This window comes from Phycodurus eques, chromosome 3 (genome assembly GCF_024500275.1).
Source record: "Phycodurus eques isolate BA_2022a chromosome 3, UOR_Pequ_1.1, whole genome shotgun sequence".
NCBI classification, from domain to species: Eukaryota; Metazoa; Chordata; class Actinopteri; order Syngnathiformes; family Syngnathidae; genus Phycodurus; species Phycodurus eques.
Genome location: NC_084527.1, coordinates 18,470,987 through 18,495,000, shown reverse-complemented (window position 1 = coordinate 18,495,000; position 24,014 = coordinate 18,470,987). Strand labels below are relative to the sequence as shown.

The 24,014-nt window shown below is 41.5% G+C and overlaps 1 protein-coding gene across 1 annotated transcript in view; it reads left to right on the top strand.

The window, feature by feature from the left end:
- The window catches only part of LOC133400082 (metal transporter CNNM4-like), a 66,663-nt gene that overhangs the window by 17,683 nt on the left and 24,966 nt on the right, over positions 1-24,014 (top strand). Inside the window, 2 exon segments of the mRNA XM_061672311.1 lie at positions 19,994-20,137; positions 20,223-20,357. Of these exon segments, the coding sequence (XP_061528295.1) occupies positions 19,994-20,137; positions 20,223-20,357 (279 nt within the window).

Genomic DNA, 24,014 nt, shown 5'->3' with positions numbered 1-24,014 from the left:
AAATAAGTTTGGTATTCCATATTGATGTACACCAGGACAATTTTACTCTGATTATATGCCAGACAGTGGGGGAACGAGTGATGCACCGAAATTAAAATTCTTGACTGAAAACCGAAACTGAGGAAGCCAATGCCAAAACTCCGAAATAAATTATAAATCAGTCAATTGAACTTGATTTGTAAGCGCTTTATTTATATATATATATATATATATATATATATATATATATATATATATATATATACACACACAACTGAAAGCTCGTTATAGTAATTAAAATATAAAAATAAAACAAATCCCCTAATTATTAATTATAAAACAATGCCAATTATTAGTAAAATAGCATTTATGGCTATGACTGCAGAGCTACCAACCTTTCGAAATTCACTTTCAAAACAATTAGAATTTTCATATTTTAAAAATTATGTCAAGAAAATTGCCGCGGGAGAGTTATTGCAGTATATTATTTCATTTCATTTATTTGGAACTCCATTATAGCTTTGGCTTTAGCCATCGCTATTATTTCTGGAGTCCACATCCAATATTGTCCACGTTAGCCACGCTGGCGAATCAAAATCGTCTGCGTCAAAAGCCCTTCCTGATAAAAGTTAAAGTCTGCGCACTCATTCTGCCGTGTATGAACATTGTTACTGGTTTAGTTTTCATCCCGCTTTATAAATGCTTCAATCCGCCGTCCAGCCACAGCTCACTATCAGCAGTCACTGGAATTTCCAGCTACGGGTAGCGGCGCATCGGGGACGACAAGGCCCGATGCCACTTGGTGCCGAATTGAAGCACGGATATTACCGCAATGTACGTTTTAAGTGTTGATGGCCAGTATGTCCTGCAGTTCACATTATTTCTTGCGCCTAGCTAGCTGCCTTCTTTATCAATGCAGAAGCCACTATTCCCACTTTGGTTGTTATGCCGAGCGGCGGCGGCACTGGCTCTAACCAGGCCTGTAGCTAGTCATTTGGGGGCCCAAGATAGACATTGTCACGGCTGCCTGCCCTCCTTTTGTAATTTAGACCACTTTGTCCTGCTTTTGAAATCTGGAACAATGATCTGAAAGCTATAGTCTACTAATTGATTGAGGAGGATTGAGGAGTATCTGTAACATTTGCACAACCGACATTGTCCCAGATGATTGCACTACTCGTCACTTTAAACCGCATTCACTCCTTGAAGTCTCAGCGCCCTTTGCACAATGGTCATTGCACCGGACTATTGCAATATTAGTCGTTCGAACTGCTCTAAGTGCTAGAGGACTCTGCATCTTTTTGCACAATTGTTTTTTGTCAATGTCTTAATGTCCCCAAAGTGTTCTGTAAATTGACTGTTTGTTGTACTAGAGCGGCTCCAACTACCGGAGACAAATTCCTTGTGTGTCTTGGACATACTTGGCAAATAAAGATGATTCTGATTCTGATTCTGATATTTATCACCAACGATTTAGAATATTAATGTTTATCTTTGGCAATTTCTAGATAAAGTCCTTAATATCCTTCTTGATGATTATCAAATAATAAGTGAATAATCTCAACACTTTTACTTTAATTGATAGGAACACTAAATAACATTTAATATAGTTTACCATTTGAACCACTTTGATACGCACATCTTGGTGAGGAAAGGCATCACTCATGTCTCTCACCATCTTTATATTCAGCTGACAGACATCAGTGCTACTGCTACTGATAAGAGCAACATTATACAGTATTACATTTTTAAAATGCATGAAGTTAAATCAATAAGTCAATATTCTACTGTGATGGAAGGGTTTTCTTTTTACAATTCAAATAGTAAAATAAACATTCATATCAATTATCATAACATTTCTTAGCTCATTTTACACTTCAGGCTATGTGAGTCCCGGGCTGCATATGTTATGGAAACAATGAGTCCCAGCCCTGGAACAATGAGTCCCTGCAATTTATCGTCACGGAATACAGATACAATCATCTTCCGCTATATCAGGGTCCTTGCCTCGCGGTCCTTTTTTTTTTTTATTGCAGTTGTTACTTTCTTTTACACTGTTTGTAAAATATGTTATCCTCAATATATTGTGTTTCGGCCTGCCACAAAAGCAATTTTTTAGAACAATATATTTTCCCCAAATCTTTCACGATAAACGATAGTATTGTTGTTGGTTTTTTTTATGCCACTGAGAAATGATCTTAGAGCATTATAAAGAATTGTACATATCTTACAAATTCTGCCTGGTCATCAAACATATGAGCACGTCTGTGTAATGTTGTCTCATTTACTTAATAAAAGTAGGGCTGTATTTCACACTAAGAGCAAGTAAATAAAAACAGACCATTATACAGTATGTGTTCAAATAAAGCGCTTAACTTCAGAAAAATAAAAAAAAAAGTGAATTTCCCCTTTTCTGTTTGGCATCTTGACACAACAGTGAAGTCTCAAACCATTTTACATATTTTACGTTAACAAACCTTGACAACTGAACTGCTTTAGAGGTTATGTTTGTTCAAAACCTTTGTTTTATTTCATATCGTGTTTCACATATATACACTTTTAATAAGTGCTCCCAGTGGGAACTTCCCACTAATCAGCACAAACAAAAATGACAGGGATTATTCCATTCTAAGTGTCGTTTGTTCCGAATGTTCTCTTGCTTTTTGTTCCGAATGTTCTCTTGCTTTATCGGTCATTTTCTGAACTTTCTCTTTTACTAAACTACTTTTTTGGCTGTGGTGTGGGTCTGTCTGGGCAGAGATGGGGACTGAGTCACTTGAATTGACTCAAGTCGACTCGAGTTGCCAGTTTTATGACTTGCTTGCCAAATACTTCAGAAAGACTTGATTTTAGACTTGGTAGCCAAGAGACTTGACTTGACTTTGACTTGAACTACATGACTTGACAAGTCATCTTGTTTACAGTTTGAAATCTGCATTTTAATTGAGACAGTTTGCCTTTTTTTTTTCGTTTGGGGGGGGTCATTCGCGCCAACCTGGAAACAGTCTGTGTTGGTGCGCACTTGCCAGTGTGACGTAACCACCTACATGAACAATGATGGAAGGAGCTTCAAAGATAATACAATTTGGATTCAAGGATTATGTTGTTGGTGAAGTCTGCAAAAAGAGGATGGCAACCTGCATGGTTTGCAACTCGCGCATTAAAGACACAACAAGAAGGATGTCGAAATTCATCCGTCACTACAAAATTCACAAAGACAGGTAAGATAATTTAATAGTTTACTTAGCTGGTCAAACATTTCATAGACCGTTTTGGGACAATTTATCATAAAAATGATGTGATTGTGAACCTTTTAGTACAGCTAAGTAATGTGAATAGGAGTGGGACGGTTTATGATTATTTCCCTTTCCTTTTAGTTCATAGGCACACAAAAGTCTCATTTAAAAAAAAAAAAAAAAAAAAAATTCTCTCTCTTGCACTCTAGAGCAGAAAGTAGTGCCTAAAATACAATGTGAACCACAGAATGCAGAAGTAAAGCGGCGTTGCTGGGGTTGTGGAGATACAAAAATAAATAAGAATTCCCCCATAAAATGGTGTTGAGACATTTGCGGGCCTGACGAAAGAGTCAGCGCTAGGGGATTCCAGGTGGTTGTAGGTCTGCTGTATGGGATCACTTTGCATTACGATCATAAAAATGTTGACAAAAGTGCGTTCCACTATTAGTAAGTTCAGTACAAATTGTGAGTAGCTCCGTGTGAATACAATTTTCATACTACTGAACATGTTTATTGAAGTTTCACCATTAAAATGCCATCTTTTGTGTCGTCTCTGTAATAAAGCTGTCTGCAGTATGTTTTTAAACTAGAGATGACACCATATGAAACATAACCTTTAATCTCATGAAAATTGTCAATTTTCCGGAGTCAGTGTTTCTAAATAAATTAACAAACCCGGCTGACTGATGTAATTAAAGTAAAGGACACAGGATGAATGCAGCGTTTCTTCACATTACTTTTTTTTTTTTTTTTTTTTTTTTTTTTTTTAAAAGGATTGCAACATTTTTACGTCATGTATTATTCCCTTAACTATGAATCTCTTTCATGCTACATTAGCCCTATAGGTACACATCTAACTGTATTTGACCAACAGAAAACAGTCTTGGCTTTTGCTTAATGGTGTTCTCTTGGGAACCATAGGAGTTAAAAAGCTGTCATCACAAAGTACACAACATAGTTTGTTCAGAAATAAAGTTCACTTAAACTGAGTTTGAGATACTTGAAAAGAATTCAGTGCAATAAATTCAATAAATCATAATCTCGGTTGTTAATGTAACTTCGATAAGGTGTGAATACCTTTTTTAGTGTTATGATTTGTGAAAAAAACATTTTATTATCACTCCAATATGAGTTGACTTGTGACTTGCTTAAACCAAGTAATGACTTGCTTCGACTTGCTTGAAATTTAGTGACAACTCGACTTGACTTGCTTCTTTTTAAAAATAAAAAAATAAAAATGTTTCTCTCTCCCTGTGGTGACTTGGGACTTGCTTGAGACTTTAAGGTTATGACTTGAGACTTACTTGTGACTTGTACATATGTGACTTACTCACATCTCTGCGTGTGGAATTGTTTTGGGGTCAGGACATGGACTGTGGACTGCCAGTTTGTGACCCGTTTTAAATGATGTCGCCACAATCGAGCAAGGCGTTTCGCTCCTTAGCTCACTACCTAGTTAGCTCCCAGGCTAGCGAACGTAATAAATTGTTAACCTTTCCTGATGTGTCCCCGTTGTGTGCATCTACAAATCCAAAGTTGTTCTACTAGCGGCTCGCTGCATCGTGAGCAGCGTTTCAGGTGTTACCACAACAATAAAAATTTATCGAGTCCGAAAAAAGCAATGCTGTGCGTCTGTGCTTCGATGGATGCAGATTGATCATGCTTTATGCTCATTTTTGTGCGTCTCAGACACAGGACGCACATCAAACGAGATCTCTGCATTTAGGCCTGCCTTACAGGAAATAGTTACTTGTTGGCTGTATCTAGTGTTGTGTTGGTCATACTAAAGAATAATTCAGTGAATAATGTTGATGATAATACCTTTCCTCCAGAAAAATCGCATCCTAAATCGGAATCGGAATATTTAAGTATTTTCCCAAATCGTTCAGCTCTAAACCTGATTGATTGACTAGGTAGTTTTAATTGGGTCCACACCATTAAAGCTTATTGGCTTCCCAGTGACGAGGACTGGCTAAGTGTGGCTAAAGGTTTAGCCACATAAACACAAGTGACGTTGTGCCTAACTACAAACAACTGTGGCGAGGAGATTTTTATACTATTTAGCCACATTGAGGTTTCATGACCCAGTGCCAACCCTTAGTATTTTCCTCTCTAAACGCGTACTAATTTGCCTGCTATTTTGCTCTTCAGTTGACTAATCTCTGCTATAATGCGGTTCCAGCCAGAATAGATAAAATGAAATATTTTTGTTAATATAGTCAGCCATAGCTGCTGGGAATGCAAAGGTATCAATGTCCTTTCACCATCGTTGCTGTCATACTGTGTTGCTTGTTTTTGTCTGCACATTAAGGAATATAGCCTTTTTTTTGTTTTAATTCCTCATAAAACAGCCCCAAAAACACGTTTTTCCTCATTTTTTTTAGATTGCAGGGTGAAAGCTGCAGATGGCTACAAGCGTGGACTGAATGGGTTGCAACAATGGGGAAATCAAATGCCAGTATTTTGAGGGTAATAGCCCGTCAGCAACATACAGTATTGAAAAAAATGGAGCGGGGAACTTTTGATTTATGAACTGAACTGGTTAATTTTTGAATGGTGAAGTGAACTTTGAACCCGTTCACGTAGAAAATGAACTTTCCAAACACTGAACCAGTATTAGTTCCCATCACGATATATATTGCAGGTTTAAAAAAAAAAAAAAAAAAAATGCCATTGTTTTCCAATATTGTGCAGCCCTACTGACAGCTGTGCGTTCGTTTGTGTTTGTATATGTGTGTGATGCGTGTGTGATGCCCGAGGCGTGTGGCGGCCTTGTGTTTAGTTTAGCTGTGTTTAGCAAGCTTCTGAGCTTCCTGCCAAAAAGTGAGCCGCTGTGTACGGTAGCTGCAACAGCAGCAGCAGGGGTGACTTTGACTTTGGGTCTTTATTTGTGGACTCAGCTCACACATGCTCACAACACCAGGCCTCTTCTTGGAGCAACATCTTTGTCAGTGTATGCCTGTGTATGCGTAGGTGTGTAAGGATGTGTAAGTGTCTGTGTGTGTGCGCGGGTGTGCGTGTGTGTGTAAGTCTGTGTATCGGCCTTAATGTGTGTCTAAGTAAATATTTGTGTGTGTGCGTGTGTTTGAGAAAGTGTGTGTATGTGTGTGTAAGTCAATTTGGGTGTGGGTGTCACACTGGAAGCTCAAGTGACTCTCCATTCATTTGGGGTGAGAGTTTGTTCCCCGAGGGTCCTGCCGCTTTTGAAATATTGACTCAACGCGCACATACACACGCACGCCCATACACATGCGTGCGCGCACACCCATAGACACGGAGTTCCTTTTCCATTACACAATGTATTTGCGTCTCGATAGCAATACAGTAGGACTTTTGATCACAAGTGACAAGCCTATGGTGGTAGCGTAGCACCAGAAGCTAACATAGCAGTCTAAATCTTCACTCAGCAGACAACAGATGACACCAATGCACCACAGCAGTCGCTGTTGATGTGTTCCATGTGGCATGGATTTCTGACTATAATTTACTCTCTTATTAGTTTCTGATACAGCTCTTGTTTTGTTATCGTATTGAGATTGGTTCATTATTAATAATTCAGCTCATCTGATCTTGTGAAGGACTGGAGCCGTGTGTGAATGTGTTAATAATTGTGTGTCTAAGTGTATGTATGTTAGTGTGGAAGTGTGTGTGTGTGTGTGTGTGTTTGGAGTACATGTGCGTTGGTCAAAGTCTCTATGTAAGGATGGCCTGTACACATTAACCGTGTGTAATGTCTTATTGTTAGACAAAAGTCAGGTGGTAGGAACCCATATCGACTGTTGATTGATGGATTGTGGATGCCCAGTTTGTGTGTTTTACAGAAATAATGCTTCAATGCGAGTTCTTTATCGCACATTAATTACAGCTCATAAAATGAGAAGGGTTTTTGTTTGCTGAAAGCTCTAATCATCAAAATTCTATATATACACACTATATATTAGGGATGTAACAATATCTACAACCCCAATTCCAATGAAGTTGGGACGTTCTGTTAAAAATAAATAAAAACAAAATACAATGATTTGCAAATTATGTTCGACCTATATCAGAATCAGAATCATAATCATCTTTATTTGCCAAGTATGTCCAAAACACACAAGGAATTTGTCTCCGGTAGTTGGAGCCGCTCTAGTACAACAGACAGTCAATTTACAGAACACTTTGGGGACATAAAGACATTGACAAAAAACAATTGTGCAAAAAGATGCACAGTCCTCTAGCACTTAGAGGAGTTCGAACGACTAATATTGCAATAGTCCGGTGCAATGACCATTGTGCAAAGGGCGCTGAGACTTCAAGGAGTGTATGCGGTTTAAAGTGACGAGTAGTGCGATCATCTGGGACAATGTTGGTTGTGCAAATGTTACAGATACTCCTCAATCACTGTGCAAATGGAGCAGATGCTACTCTGGCATGAGTGGTCAGTATATGCAAATAGTGCAGCATGGCGAGACAACTACAGTGAGTGCACGAGTAATACATAATTGGCCCCACAGAAATGCGACAACGAACTCAAGTCAAAAAATTTCCAGCTTGTTGTAATGGAATTATAGGTTAGGTGTTTAAGAAGTTGATCGCAAGAGGGAAGAAGCTGTTGGAATGTCTGATAGTTCTAGTTTGCGTTGATCGGTAGCGCCGACCTGAGGGAAGGAGCTGGAAGAGCCGGTGACCGGGGTGCAGACGGTCCGAGAGGATTTTGCACGCCCTTGTCTTAGTTCTGGCAGCGTGCAAGTCCTCAAGGGTGGGTAGATGGGTACCGACAATCTTTTCAGCAGTTTTGATTGTCCGCTGCAGTCGGAGTTTGTCCTTTTTGTAGGACCACCAAACCAGACTGTGATGGAAGAACACAGGACTGATTCAATGACCGCTGTGTAGAACTGCCTCAGCAGCTCCTGTGGCAGGCCGTGCCTTCTCAGAAGCCGCAGGAAGTACATCCTCTGCTGGGCCTTTTTGAGGACGGAGTTGATGTTGATCGCCCACTTCAGGTCCTGAGAGATTGTAATTCCCAGGAACTTGAAGGTCTCGACGGTTGACACAAGGCAGCTGGACAACGTGAGGGGCAGCTGTGGCGAAGGATTTCCTCCTGAAGTCCACGATCATCTCTACCGTCTTGAGCGTGTTCAGCTCCAGGTTGTGTCGGCCGCACCACAGCTCCAGCTGCTCCGCTTCCTGTCGATATGCAGACTCGTCACCGTCCTTGATGAGGCCGATGACAGTGGTGTCATCTGCAAACTTCAGGAGCTTGACAGTCGGGTTCGCTGAGGTGCAGTCGTTCGTGTAGAGAGAGAAGAGCAGCGGAGAGAGGACACAACCTTGGGGCGCCCCAGTGCTGATGCTGCGTGCGGATGAGGTGGCCTCCCCCAGCCTGACCTGCTGTGTCCTGCCCGTCAGAAAGCTGTAAATCCACTGGCAGATGGCAGGTGAGACACTCAGCTGGAGAAGCTTGGTTGAAAGGAGTTCAGGGATGATGGTGTTGAACGCTGAGCTGAAGTCCACGAACAGGATCCTCGCGTAGGTCCCTGCACTGTCGAGGTGTTCTAGGATGAAGTGCAGTCCCATGTTGACTGCATCATCCGCAGACCTGTTCGCTTGGTAGGCAAACTGCAGGGGGTCCAGCAGGGGACCTGTGACACTCTTGAGGTGGTCCAGCACGAGACGTTCAAAGGACTTCATGATCACAGATGTCAAAGCGACAGGCCTGTAGTCATTCAGACCAGAGATTGCAGGTTTCTTGGGGACTGGAATGATGGTGGAGCGTTTGAAACAGGATGGAACTTCGCACATTTCCAAAGATCTGTTAAAGATCTGAGTGAAGACTGGAGCGAGCTGGTCCGCGCAGACTTTGAGGCAGGATGGGGACACATGGTCCGGTCCTGCCGCTTTGTTAATCTTTTGTTGTTTGAAGATGCGTCTCACATCCTGTTCATGGATGGTTAACGCAGAAGTCAGAGGTGTGGTTGTGGTCGCGGGTGCGGCCGGGTGGGTGTGTGGAGTGAAACTGTCCTTTTCAAATCTGCAGTAGAAGGTATTCAAGTCGTTGGCTAGTGTGCTATTGTTCTCAGCTTGGGGGGATCGTCGCTTGTAATTAGTCAGCGATTGGAATGCATGCCAGACTGTTTTTGAGTCGTTCGCTCTAAACTGTTTTTCCAACTTTGCTGCATAGATCCTCTTTGCAATGTTAATTTATTTAGTAAGCTTGTTTCTAACTCGATTATACAGGGCCCTGTCCCCGCTCTGATATGCAGCTTCCTTAGCTTGGCGAAGCTGCTTAAGTTTAGCAGTGAACCACGGCTTGTTGTTGTTGAATGTCCGAAATGATTTTGTTGGTACACAAACCTCTTCACAGAAACTGATATAGGATGTGACAGTGTCCATATATTCATCCAGGCTGCCAGCTGAATTTTCAAAGACACTCCAGTCTGTGCAGTCTAAACAGCTTTGAAGTTCCATCTTGGCTTCATTGGTCCACTTTTTGACTGTTTTCACTGTTGGCTTCGCACATTTAAGTTCTTGCTTGTACGTCGGTATTAAGTGAATTAAGCAGTGATCAGACGAGCCCAGGGCTGCACGAGGTATAGCACGGTATGCGTTTTTTACCGTAGTGTAGCAGTGGTCTAAAGTATTATTTTCCCTGGTAGGACAGTCGATGTGCTGCTTGTATTTAGGGAGTTCGTGGTTGAGTTTAGCTTTGTTAAAGTCCCCGAGAATAATGAGGGATGAGTCCGGGTGTTTTTTTTTCAATTTCGTTGACTTGTTCGGCCAGCGTTAGCAATGCAGCGTTCGTGTTAGCTTGCGGTGTAATATAGACTCCAGCCAGTATAAACGATGCAAACTCACGTGGCGAGTAGAATGGTTTACAGTTCAAAAACAGCAACTCCAAATGGGGGCTGCAGTGTGTGCTGAGCACCGTGACGTCCGTACACCATTTTTCGTTGATATGGAGGCATATCCCGCCGCCTTTCGTTTTCCCCGATGATTCCATGTCGCGGTCCGCTCGATGAATGTTGAAGCCGGGAAGCATGACTGCGCCATCGGGTACAGCGTCGCAAAGCCAGGTCTCCGTGAAGCACATGGCCGCGGAACGTCTGAAGTCTTTACTGGTCTTTAACAGAAGATGAAGCTCGTCCATTTTGTTGGGTAGGGAGCGTACATTCGCGAGGTGGATCGACGGGAACGCCAATCTGTGTCCTCTCTTGCGGAGTTTCACCTGAATGCCGGCTCGTTTTCCTCTGTGGCGCCGCTTCCGCATCCATGCGCCGAAAACCGCGGACGCCGCTCCGGTGAGTAACTCGGGGGAAAAAAACTGAGCGGATTTTCGAAAGTTGGTGACAGAAAGTCCGGAGTAGCCTCCTTGATGGTTAGCAGGTCTCCCCTTGTGTAAGTGAGTCGTGTAAGGTCTCCAAAGACGGACGAAAAACACAAAAACAAAGACAATACTAGAGAGCGCGTTACCGAGGCGACCACACTGGTAGGCGCCATCTTGTCTCTAACTATATTGAGTTGAATACACTACAAAGACAAGATATTTCATGTTCAAACTGATAAACCTGATTGTTTTTCGCAAATAATCATTAACTTAGAATTTTATGGTTTCAACATGTTCCAAAAAAGCTGGGACAGGGTCATGTTTACCAGTGTGTTACATCACCTTTTCTTTTAACAACATTCAATAAACGTTTGGGAACTGAGGACACTAATTGTTGAAGCTTTGTAGGTGGAATTCTTTCCCATTCTTGGTTGATGTACAGCTTCAGCTGTTCAACAGTCCGTGGTCTCCATTGTATTTTAAGCTTCATAATACGCCACACATTTTCAATGGGAGACAGGTCTGGACTGCAGGCAGGCTAGTCTAGTACCCGCACTCTTTTACTATGAAGCCACGCTGTTGTAACACGTGCAGAATGTGGTTTGGCATTGTCTTGCTGAAATAAGCAGGGGAGTCCATGAAAAAGACGTTGCTTGGATGGCAGCATATGTTTCTCCAAAACCTGTATGTACCTTTCAGCATTAATGGTGCCTTCACAGATGTGTAAGTTACCCATGCCATTGGCACTAACATAGCCCCATACAATCACAGATGCTGGCTTTTGAACTTTGTGTCCATAACAGTCCGGATGGTTCTTTTCCTCTTTGGCCCACAGGACACGACGTCCACAATTTCCCCCAAAAATTTGAAATGTGGACTCGTTGGACCACAGAACACTTTTCCACTTTGCATCAGTCCATCTAAGATGAGCTTGGGCCCAGAAAAGCCAGCAGAGTTTCTTGGTGTTGTTGATAATCAACAAACAATCAAAACAGCTGAAAGGATTGTCGGTACCCCCCTACCCACCATTGAGGACTTGCACGCTGCCAGAACTAAGACAAGGGCGTGCAAAATCCTCTCGGACCGTCTGCACCCCGGTCACCAGCTCTTCCAGCTCCTTCCCTCAGGTAGGCGCTACCGATCAACGCAAACTAGAACTAGTAGACATTCCAACAGCTTCTTCCCTCTTGCGATCAACTTCTTAAACACCTAACCTATAATTCCATTACAACAAGCTGGAAAGTTTTTGACTTGAGTTCGTTGTCACATTTCTGTGGGGCCAATTATGTATTACTCGTGCACTCACTGTAGTTGTCTCGCCATGCTGGACTATTTGCATATACTGACCACTCATGCCAGAGTAGCATCTGCTCCATTTGCACACTGATTGAGGAGTATCTGTAACATTTGTACAACCAACATTGTCCCAGATGATCGCACTACTCGTCACTTTAAACCGCATACACTCCCTGAAGTCTCAGCACCCTTTGCACAATGGTCATTGCACCCGACTATTGCAATATTAGTCATTCGAACTGCTCTAAGTGCTAGAGGACTCTGCATCTTTTTGCACAATTGTTTTTTGTCAATGTCTTTATGTCTCCAAAGTGTTCTGTAAATTGACTGTCTGTTGTACTAGAGCGGCTCCAACTACCGGAGACAAATTCCTTGTGTGTTTTGGACATACTTGGCAAATAAAGATGATTCTGATTCTGATAAATGGCTTTTGCTTTGCATCATAGAGTTTCAAGTTGCACTTTGCGGATGTAGCGCCAAACTGTATTTACTGACATTGGTTTTCTGAAATGTTCCTGAGCCCATGTGGTGATATCCTTTACACATTGATGTCGGTTTTTGATGCAGTGCCGCCTGAGGGATCGAAGGACATGGGCATTCAATGGTGGTTTTCGGCCTTTGGTTTTACCCAATCATGGCACCCACCAGTTCCCAATTTGCCTGTTCACCTGTGGGATGTTCCAAACAGGTGTTTGATGAGCATTCCTCAACTTTCTCAGTCTTTTTTGCCACCTGTCCCAGCTTTTTTGGAACGTGTTGCAGCCATAAAATTCTAAGTTAATGATTATTTGCTAAAAACAATCAAGTTTATCAGTTTGAACATTAAATATCTTATCTTTGTAGTGTATTCAATTAAATATAGCTTGAACATAATTTGCAAATCATTGTATTCTGTTTTTATTTATGTTTAACACAACGTCCCAACTTCATTGGAATTGGCGTTGTATATCTCACAGTTTGGTTTTATCACAGTATTAATCTCACAGTACGTTAATTATTGCGATATCGTGGGAAAGCTCACGGTATTACAAGAAAACTCACAGTATTGCGGGAAGGTTCAGAGTACAGGTGGGGCAAAGAGGTGAAAGTTTTCCCACAGGTTTTTGTGAAAAAGACAGCTTAAAATCATATCTTACCCTGCACTTCTATCCCCGTCCATCTGTTTACATTCATATACTCTACCTCCAAAACAGTATTATTGCTGCAGCAATAATATAGTCTCACAATAACAAAACTGTCCAATGAGAAATTGTCTGTTCAATGATTTAGCAGTATTTACTGTATTGTCATATTTCTGTATTTTTAACATTAGAAATTCGATACTGCCTCCTAACTGAGATTTCTTTGCTTGAGTCCAAAAAGTTCAATTGAAGTCTTAAACGCAGGAGCACTCTTCAAGACATCCTCCGCTTAGTGATATTGTTGGATGATTTATTTTTCTGAGCAGCCTCTGTATTATGTTTTAATATGAAATGTGGACATTTAATTTGAAGAGAGGGAAGTATGTCAGACTTATTTTTGCATTGATATCTGTATTTGTATGGAGTGGACCTATTTCATTTTTGGGACTACTGTAATGTTTTGGTGGAGGGATAATGTTGTAATTCTCTCTCCATGTGATGTTCTTTCACCCACAACGTTCGACTTGAGATAAACACTCACTACTATTCCACGAAAGAGTGCTGCTGTTACAATATGCTTAATTAATTCGGCAGATCACCTCTCTAGGGGAAGCGGTGGTGGCGGCCCGTGGAGGGCCGGCTAGTGGGGGTTCCCGGTGGCGGCCACGCGAAGTGGTGGTGGTCCACTAGTAGCCGATCCCAGCCCGTGGGTCAGCGTTTGCTGGGATGGAAGCCAGTGCGAAGAACAAGGCGCCTTTCGCCCAATCGATTGTGACGCAACATTCAGACCGGCATAGCGGCTACGCTGTAGCCTTGGGAGGGACTCGGAGCACTGAGTTGTTTCTGCATCTCTCCCGACGCAGCCTTTTGATCACCACATGGTCAAATGGGTTCCGCGTCCAATCGGGTGCGTTTATACTTTTAATGAGGAAGTGGAGCATTGTAGTCTGGCTGTAGCAGCTGCATATAGCATATAGCCAGCCCAAAACAAAATTTTAAACACAACGGTTCATTATTTTATACCGAGACAAGACCACAACGATATCGAGGCACTTTTAATTTTGCGGTATCGTGAATATTGTTACATAACACAATATTTCACTCTGTGTGTAGTGCATCTCTATAATGAGTTTAAGTTTTTGAATTCAACTTTCTAATTAAAGATTGATACACTTTTCTAATTCATTGAGATTTTCCTGTATTCTATGCAAGAGCGCATACCTCAGCATGCACCCATTTTCTCAAGTGACGTAGTGGACTAGTGGTGATATGCTAATTAAGTTCCGGGTTCCGGTCCCTATGTAGTTGTCTAGTATTATTGTGTATTACAGTATTTTGTCTCTAAACACTTTTTACGTTCCCTGATATTTTCCTTTTCAAAAATTGTTGACTGTCCGCGATAACGTGGTTCCAACTAGGGCTGTGAAAAAAAGTCGTCTAACTCTGCTAAGTTGACCACAAAAATTGGTTGACGCAAAAATGTCCGCCTCAAGGCAGTAAAAAATATTAATAAATGCATATTTGGGCTGCCCAGAACCATTTGGCCACAGTCCATGTTTACTGCATAAATATTTGGTGCAAACGGATTATTACTATTGGGCGAGTTAAAAACATTGCCAAAAACGACAGTTAGCAGTTAGTGGTACAGTTAGCAGTTAGTGGTAGTTAGCATTTTATTTTTTTAACCTAAAATGGTCATCGATAGCGCGCTAATGCTATTTGCGAATGCTAACTGTTAAGCAAAGCCTGATTTTGTCTCAAATTCTGTATAGAGTTTATACCAGCAATGTCAAACGTACAGCCCGTTGGCCAGAACCGGCTCATCAGGGGGTCCAATCCGGGCCGTGAGCCTTGTTCTGCCCGTCAGGCAAATTTGAGTTGATATACATACACACTATTATTTTGAAACTCATGGTTTTATTTTGACACAAGCACCGTAGAACCGGAAGTATTGTAAGTCGAGTGTTGTGACATGCATGAAGCTGAGAGAGAGAGGCAAACGATTGAACAAGCGGGGCACACCACCAATCCATATGCAGTACGAGAGTGAGGATTTGTGTGAAGCAATGCCTATATACGTATCATATCATGTATTGTTTGTTTGGAAGAGTGAGTCTACAGGGAGAAGAGATAGCGAGGGTGGAGGAAGTTAAATACTTGGGGTTAACAGTCCAGAGCAATGGTGAGTGTGGTAAAGAATTGAAGAAACGGATCCAAGCAGGTTGGAACGGGTGGAGGAAGGTGTCAGGTGTGTTATGTGACAGAAGAGTCTCTGCTAGGCAAAGGACAAAGTTTATAAGACGGTGGTGAGGCCTGCCATGATGTACGGATTAGAGACAGTGGCACTGAAGGGACAACAGGAAGCAGAGCTGGAGGTGGTGGACGGAAATGAAGATGTTGAGGTTCTCTCTAGGAGTGACCAGGTTGGATAAAATTAGAAATGAGCTCGTCAGAGGGACGGCCAAGGTTAGATGTTTTGGAGACAAAGTTAGAGAGCACAGACTTCGATAGTTTGGACACGTCCAGATGAGAGGGAGTGAGTATATTGGTAGAAGCATGATGAGGATGGAGCTGCCAGGCAAGAGAGCTAGAGGAAGACCAAAAAAAAAAGTTGATAGATGTAGTAAGGGAAGACATGAGGGCAGTTGGTATTAAGAGTGCAGGATGCAGGAGATGGGCTTATATGGAAAAGGATGACACGCTGTGGCGACCACAAACAGGACATGCCGAAAGGAAAGGAATATCATGAATTATTTGTTCAATAATTTCATGAGCATATGTGCGCGTGCAGTTACAAACGAGTTTGTGAACTTAATTGGGACATGGGTATATTAAAGCCTAGATAAAAATAGTTGGGTTATGTCAGATAAACAAATCCTGCGAGTGACTCGCTGTGGCGGAGACCCCTGGCAGGGATTAGCTGTAAATCACTTCTTTAGTGAGATGTAGGCACCAAGCCAATTTGATGTATGGTCATAGTTGGAGAGGGGTTGCTCATTGTGCAGATGAATCCTAACCTCATATAGATTCGTTATTTGTGTTTTCAGATTTTTATGGCAAGCTAGTGGGTGACTATTAAATAATCAGCTAATTTCAGTTTCTAGTTTGCAATTACTGTGATTCTGTACAGGTATGTTTTTAGTAGACATAGATATAACATTAATTTTGTCTTCATTATTTTAGTTTCACTCTGTCAATCTGCCTGTATACATTTACAATTCAGGTGGATAACTGGGCTTTTATTCTGAAAAGTTCCCACTTTAGTTTGTATGGTGTGATGAGTCAGTTTAGCCTTTCAAGATTTTCAGATGGAGGTGGAACTGTTTGTAGATTTAAAATGATTTCTAAATAAGTTGTTTTATAAAAGGTACATACATCCACTGTGATCTGTATATTGCAACTGTCAATGAAAACAGTGATTCATAATATTGTTGAAAATTGCAAAAAAATTTATGACGACATTTGAGATTGCTCATATGATTTAAACAAGATTTGAGACAAGATAATACTCAATATTTGTGAATATTTCCCAAAGCTAGTTGTAATTATGGGCACCCCAAAAATGTTAAAACATTGAAACGTCGTAATCTGTAGCCTATTAGGCCACAGATCTACTGGACCGGCCCCTCTTGAGATCAAATTGGGGTGACTGTGGCGCGCGAACTAAAATGAGTTTGACACTGCTGGTTTATACCATAAACTCAGTACCAACATATGCAGTTTAAGGATAGAGGTCCAGCCCTCATAAATGACAATAAAATGCATGTTGGTGGGGGAAAAAAAAAAAAAAAAAAAAAGACTCACTAACTCAACATAATGTCTATAGGATAATCGATTGTAAAAAGATTCAATAGTGACAGCACGAAACCAGACCGATGTGACAAGTGTACTGTATAACCAAATCACTTATTTTGGCGTTTTGCGACTTCGTCAAAATAGATTAGCAATTACCATGGCATCCCCATTTTCCAGCCATCCATTTTCTGTACCGCTTATCCAAGAGGCGGGGTACACCCTGAACTGGTTACCAGCCAGTCGCAGAGGACATAGAAACAAACAACCATTCATACTCACATTCACACCTACGGGCAATTTAGAGTCTTCAGTTAACCTACCACGCATGTTTTTGGGGTGTGGGAGGAAACCCACGCAGGCACGGGGTGAACATGTAAACTCCACACAGGCGGGGGTGGGATTTAAACCCCGGTCCTCAGAACTGTGAGACAAATGTGCTAATCAGTCTTTCACCGTTCCGCCGCACCCCCATCTTTCTCCTGTTAATTACTCCTTATCCTTCCTTGGTGATACGATACCTGTCAAAGTGTAGCTTATTTGCTGCCATGGATGCGATGATGAGTGACTTATGCTGCGTTGACAATGGACTCGAAGCAAACATTTGCCTCTGCGGCTCAGGATAGTATTTAGCAGCGTTCACTGTATCTTGTAGGTAGCTAGGTCGGCACATAAATAGCATTCCCTTGTATTACCCGAACAGTGGAAAGCAGTGAGGTTGGGCGACTGTTCAACGTGGATGCACAATTTTTATTTTTATTTTTTGTATTTTTTATTTTTTGGGGGGTGGGGCCTATTTTACTACTACTTACTGACTAACACGACTGTGTGCTAGTCGTTGTTTTTGCTTGCGTCTGAACAATATCCTGTTTCGGCCATTTTATTTCTGTACCAAAAATATTTCAGTACGTAACCGAAAATGCACTTTTGGGTCATTTTCCAGCCGAAACATTTCAGAGGCCACAATTTGTATGCATCACTAGTCGATAAAAAACAGTAACAATGCAAAACATTGTTTAATGTCTTGTAAAACATTTAAAACACATACAGCACTACCTTTTCATCACACGTGATAAGTAAAAGGTCTTTTGTTCATGAAAAATTCCTCAATATCAACTTAAAAAAACAATAGAACCTTGCCTAAAATAAAATTAGTCTAAGCGTGTAAAACATGGCTTAGTGTAATATAAAACGTTAAAAACATGCATGTACAGTTGAACCACATTTTGGTCATGTGACATGTCTTCTTTCTTTCCTTTCGACTTGTCCCGTTAGGGGTCACCACAGCGTGTCGTTTTAAGCCTATTTCCTGCATCCTGCACTCTTAACACCAACTGCCCTCATGTCTTCCCTCACAACATCCATAAACCTTCTCTTTGGTCTTCCTCTAGCTCTCTTGCCAGGCAGCTCCATCCTCATCATCCTTTTACCAATATACTCACTATCTCTCCTCTGGACGTGTCCAAACCATCAAAGTCTACTCTCTCTAACTTTTTGTCCAAAGCATCTAACATTGGCTGTCCCTCTGATGAGCTCATTTCTAATTTTATCCAACTTGGTCACTCCTAGAGAGAACCTCAACATCTTCATTTCCGTCCTCCAGCTCTGCTTCCTGTTGTCTCTTCAGTGCCAATGTCTCTAATCCATACATCATGGCTAGCCATGTCTTATAACCTTTGTCCTTCATCCAAGCAGACTCTTCTGTCACATAATACACCTGACACCTTCCTCCACCCGTTCCAACCAGCTTGGATCCGTTTCTTCACTTCCAACACACTCACCATTGCGCTGGACTGTTGACCCCAAGTATTTGAAGTCCTCCACCCTTGCTATCTCTTCTCCCTGTAGCCCCACTCTTCCCCCTCCACCCTTCTCATTCATGCACATATATTCTGTCTTACTTTGGCTAATTTTCCTTCCTCTCCTTTCCAGTCCATGCCTCCACATTTCTAACTGTTCCTCCACCTGCTCCCTGCTTTCACTGCAGAGCACAATGTCATCTGCAAACGTCCTGGTCCATGGAGATTCCAGTCTAACCTCATCTGTCAGCCTATCCATCACCACTGCAAACAGGAAGGGGCTTAGGACTGCTCCCTGATGCAGTCCCACCTCCACCTTAAACTCCTCTGTCACACCTACAGCACACCTCACCACTGTTCTGCTGCCCTCATACATGTCCTGTATTATTCTAACATACTTCTCTGCCACTCCAGACTTCCGCATGCAGTACCACAGTTCCTCTCTGGGTGTTCTGTCATAGGCTTTCTCTAGATCCACGAAGATACGATGTAGCTCCTTCTGACATTCTCTGTAGTTTTCCAAACAACATCCTCAAGGCAAATAATGCATCTGTGGTACTCTTTCTAAGCATGAAACCATACTTTTGCTCGCAAATACTCACTTCTGTCCTGAGTCTAGCCTCCACTACTGTTTGCCATAACTTAATTGTGTGGCTCATCAACTTTATTCATCTATAGTACCCACAGCTCTGCACATCACCCTTGTTCTTAAAAATGGGCACTAGGACACTTTTCCTCCATTCCTCAGGCATCTTCTCACCTGCTAGAATTCTGTTAAAAAAGCTGGTCAAACACTCCACAGCCACCTCTCCTAGGGGCTTCCATACCTCCACAGGAATGTCATCAGGATCATGTCATGTGACAAGTAAATGGTCTTTTGTTCACAAAACGTTGTTCAATACCGACTCAGAAAAAAAGGGAGTTGAAACCGAGAAAAATTAAATCACTAAAAGCTCAAAACATATTTTGTCATAAAAAGAAAAACACTTAAACAGACATACAACACTACTGCAAATGACCTTTTGTGAACAAAAAGTTGCTGTAGAAAAATAAGTAGAACCCTAGTGAAATAAAATAAAAGCAGAAAGTATTTTTTAATGTTATGTATAATTTAAAAAATTTACAGCACTACCTTTTGAGCACAAGTGACGAGTAAATGGTCTTTGTTCACAAAAAGTTGCTCAATACTAACACTGAGAAGAACTGAAAGTATAAACCTAGCAAATTAAAACCGGTAACAGTGCTCAAAGTGACTGAATGCAAACATAAAACACACATATCACACAACCTTTTGATGACAAATAAGAATATGGTGCTGAGCTAGCGTGCTAAGCTAAGATAGCCTGCTCATCCTTTTGATGCTTCTTGTAAACGGATGGACTTCAATGGAGGCCATCAGTCGCAAAGATCAAAATTTAAAAGCATTTGTTCACAATAAGTTGCTTTTCATTCTGTCTGTGTTAGGCAAATCCCATCTGGCTATCGTTCAGAAGGTGAACAATGAGGGCGAGGGTGACCCGTTCTACGAGGTTCTGGGTCTGGTCACACTGGAGGACGTCATCGAGGAGATCATCAAGTCGGAGATTCTGGATGAGTCGGACCAGTACAGTGAGTCACCAATTAACGTTATGGGGATCTCTTTAGCTTGAGCTCTTTAGTGTGCTTAATTTTGTGGTCACATTTGTTTTCTCAGCTGACAACCGCACCAGGAAGAAGGTAGCGCCCAACAAGAATAAGAGGGACTTCTCGGCCTTCAAGCACGAGAGCGAGTCCAAGGTGAAGATCTCACCTCAGCTGTTGCTGGCAGCCCACCGCTTCCTGGCCACAGGTGGGAGATATGTTTAAATAGTCATATTTAATGTTCTATGTGGCTTTCACGTTACCATATTTACATCGTATTTATAGGTTTGTGTAGTTCTAATGTAACATCCTAGTATTTAATAGTCTGCACCTCTAATGTACCATGCAGTATCTCTTGTGTAACATTTAATTAATTGTCAACAATAACAACAATACAAGTAAACCACCAAAATGTGCGTCTCTTTACATTTCAATGAAAACTATAACTTGCTTTTCCCTTGACTTATCGCCATTTTGTACCATGGCTGCGCCCTACCGAGTGCCACTCGGCTAGCGTCCTAAGCTAAGATAGCGATACCGAGTACTGAGTATCTCTACGAGTCCACGTGTCAGTGTAGTATGCTCTTAACGACAGACACGTGTTTTGCTGTTGCGGTGATGGGTTCCCTCACAGTTATGTTTGTAGAGCCTACTGCTTCTTTGTCTGCGGCGTGGGTGCCCTTGCTGCAACCTTCTTTCACTCCATTCAGCCGTGTTTGCATTGCATGTGATAAGTTAGCTATTCTCCAATACGGCCATATCATATGGCAGGAATGGGCAACTGGTGGCCCACGGGACACCCACTCTATTAGTGGCCCCTCAGTTAATCTTGGAACATTATAAAAATGCTTCCTCCACTATACAGGAAGTCCATTTATTTTCGTACTCATACATTATATAGAATCATTAAACATTTGGAAAAATACTTTTCAGTGTGCAAATTCCTGGCGAATTTGTACATTAAAAATCATTTTCATGGTTTCTTAATTGTGTGTGATGTCATATTCTTATCTCTAGAGATGGTGAACTTTGTTTACTATAAACTCTAATCATTAAAATTCTACATATATACAACCCCAATTCCAATTAAGTTGGGACGATGTGTTAAACATAAAAAAACAGAATACAAGATTTGCAAATCATGTTCAACCTATATTTAATTGAATACACTACAAAGAAAATATATTTAATGTTCAAACTAATAAACTTCATTGTTTTTAGCAAATAATCATTAACTTAGAATTGTATGGCTGCAACATGTTCCAAAAAAGCTGGGACAGGGTCATGTTTACCACTGTGTTAAATCACCTTTTCTTTTAACAACATTCAATAAACGTTTGAGCACTGAGGACATTGTTTAAGCTTTGTAGGTGGAATTATTTCCCATTCTTGCTTGATGTACACCTTCAGCTGTTCAACAGTCCGGGGTCTCCGTTGTAGTATTTTACGCTTTATAATGGGCCACACATTTTCAATGGGAGACATGTCTGGACTACAGGCAGGCCAGTCTAGTACCCGCACTCTTTTACTACGCTGTTGTAACACGTGCAGAATGTGGTTTAGCATTGTCTTGCTGCAATAACCCTAACCCTAACCCATGGAAAAGACGTCCACAATTTTCAAAAACAATTTGAAATGTGGACTCGTCGGACCACAGAACACTTTTCCACTTTGCATCCATCTTAGATGAGCTCGGGCCCAGAGAAACCGGCGGCGTTTCTGGGTGTTGTTGATATATGGCTTTTGCTTTGCATAGTAGAGTTTCAAGTTGCATTTACGGAAGTAGCGTCATACTGTATTTACTGACATTGGTTTTCTGACGTGTTCCTGAGACCATGTGGTGATAACCTTTACACATTGATGTCGGTTTTTGATGCAGTGCCGCCTGAGGGATCGAAGGTCACGGGCATTCAATGTTGGTCTTTGGCCTTGCCACTTACATGCAGTGATTTCTCCAGATACTCTGAACCTTTTGATGATGTTATGGACCGTAGATGATGAAATGCCCAAATGCCCAAAATGCCCAATTGTACGTTGAAGAACATTGTCCTTAAACTGTTCGACTATTTTCTCATGCACTTGTTCACAAAGAGGTGAACCTCGCCCCATCTTTCCTTGTGAATGACTGAACAATTCAGGGAAGCTCCTTTTATACCCAATCATGGCACCCACCTGTTCCCAATTAGCCTGTTAACCTGTGGGATGTTCCAAACAGGTGTTTGATGAGCATTCCTCAACTTTCTGTCTTTTTTGCCACCTGTCCCAGCTTTTTTGGAATGTGTTGCAGCCAAAAAATTCTAGGTTAATGATTATTTGCTAAAAACAATAAAGTTTATCAGTTTGAACATGAAATATCTTGTCTTTGTAGTGTATTCAATTAAATATTGGTTGAACATGATTTGCAAATCTTTGTATTCTGGTTTTATTTATGTTTAACACAACGTCCCAACTTCATTGGAATTGGGTTGTATTAAAAAAAAAATCTTCTATTGGTCGATCTCAACTATACTACTATACTACAGTCAGTCACTGTCACAATCTTTAAATACGAATGAATGATGATGATGATGATAATAATAATATAATAATAATTTTATTTATGAAGCACCTTTTAAAACATGTCCACAAAGTGCTTTGACAGACAGAATAAAACACAGTACACACCAAACATCACGATCGCATATCATAAAGATAAAACAGAACAAAAAACAGTGAAACCCCAGGCAATGAAGCCCCAAGCAATGCAAGAACCCAGCTTGTCCAACTGAGACCAAGAGGGCAGATGTAGAATATTAACATAGATTGGTACGTACTTCTAAAAGCCCATACGAACAGCATGATAACATAAAATCGATTAATAAATTCATTCATTCAGTCATCTTCCGTTCCGCTTCTCCTCACTAGGGTCGTGGGCGTGCTGGAGCCTATCCCAGCTATCTTCGGGCGAGAGACGGGGTACACCCTGAACTGGTCGCCAGCCAATCACAGGGCACATATCAACAAACAACCATTTGCACTCACATTCACACCTATGGGCAATTTAGAGTTTTCAATTAACTTACCACGCATGTTTTTGGGATGTGAGAGGAAACCGGAGTGCCCGGAGAAAACCCACACAGGCACGGGGAGAACATGCAAATTCCACACAGGTTGGGCCAGGATTTGAACCCCGGACCTCAGAACTGTGAGGCAGTTGTGCTAACCATTCGCACACCGTGCCGCCCCATTAATAAATAAATGAATAAAAAGATAAGTACATCTAAAAACACAAAAACAACAAAATATGATAGATGGTGGATAATAAGACAAAACAAATGTAACCCCAAATAAATTCTACTTTACCAAGGGCGAGCTGAATAAATCTGCTATTACAAAGTGCAATCACGAATTGCAGCTTAATGGAAGAGAATGCACTTAATGCATAAAATGCAAGAACATTAGGCTGTAATCACCGACGTTTCATTTGAAAATGGCTGTCAATGTAGTGAATTGTCAAGGAAGGGTACATCTCCGTTGTTCTGCTTGATTGGTCAGTCGTGCACGGTCACAAACTGCAAAGAACTCGACAGTTGTGATTTCCGTCTGTATTTACTTCTGCCGTTTTTTTTACTGCGGTCAGCAGGCCAGCCGAAAAGTTGAAGACAAGGCAATTAAGGCAGCTGCTACAACGATTGTTCATAATGTTCCCGTGACATTACGCCTCTCCGCCAACGTGCTGAGAGGGCCAACTTCAAAAAAAAAGCTTCATATATTACTAGGGCATCAATGCCATTTTTAACGGTTATTTTCAGTGCCAGCCCTGAATGAAGCTTTAACCATACGTTCGCTCCCTGGTGGCTGGCTAACTAGATTGGGGATGTTGCTA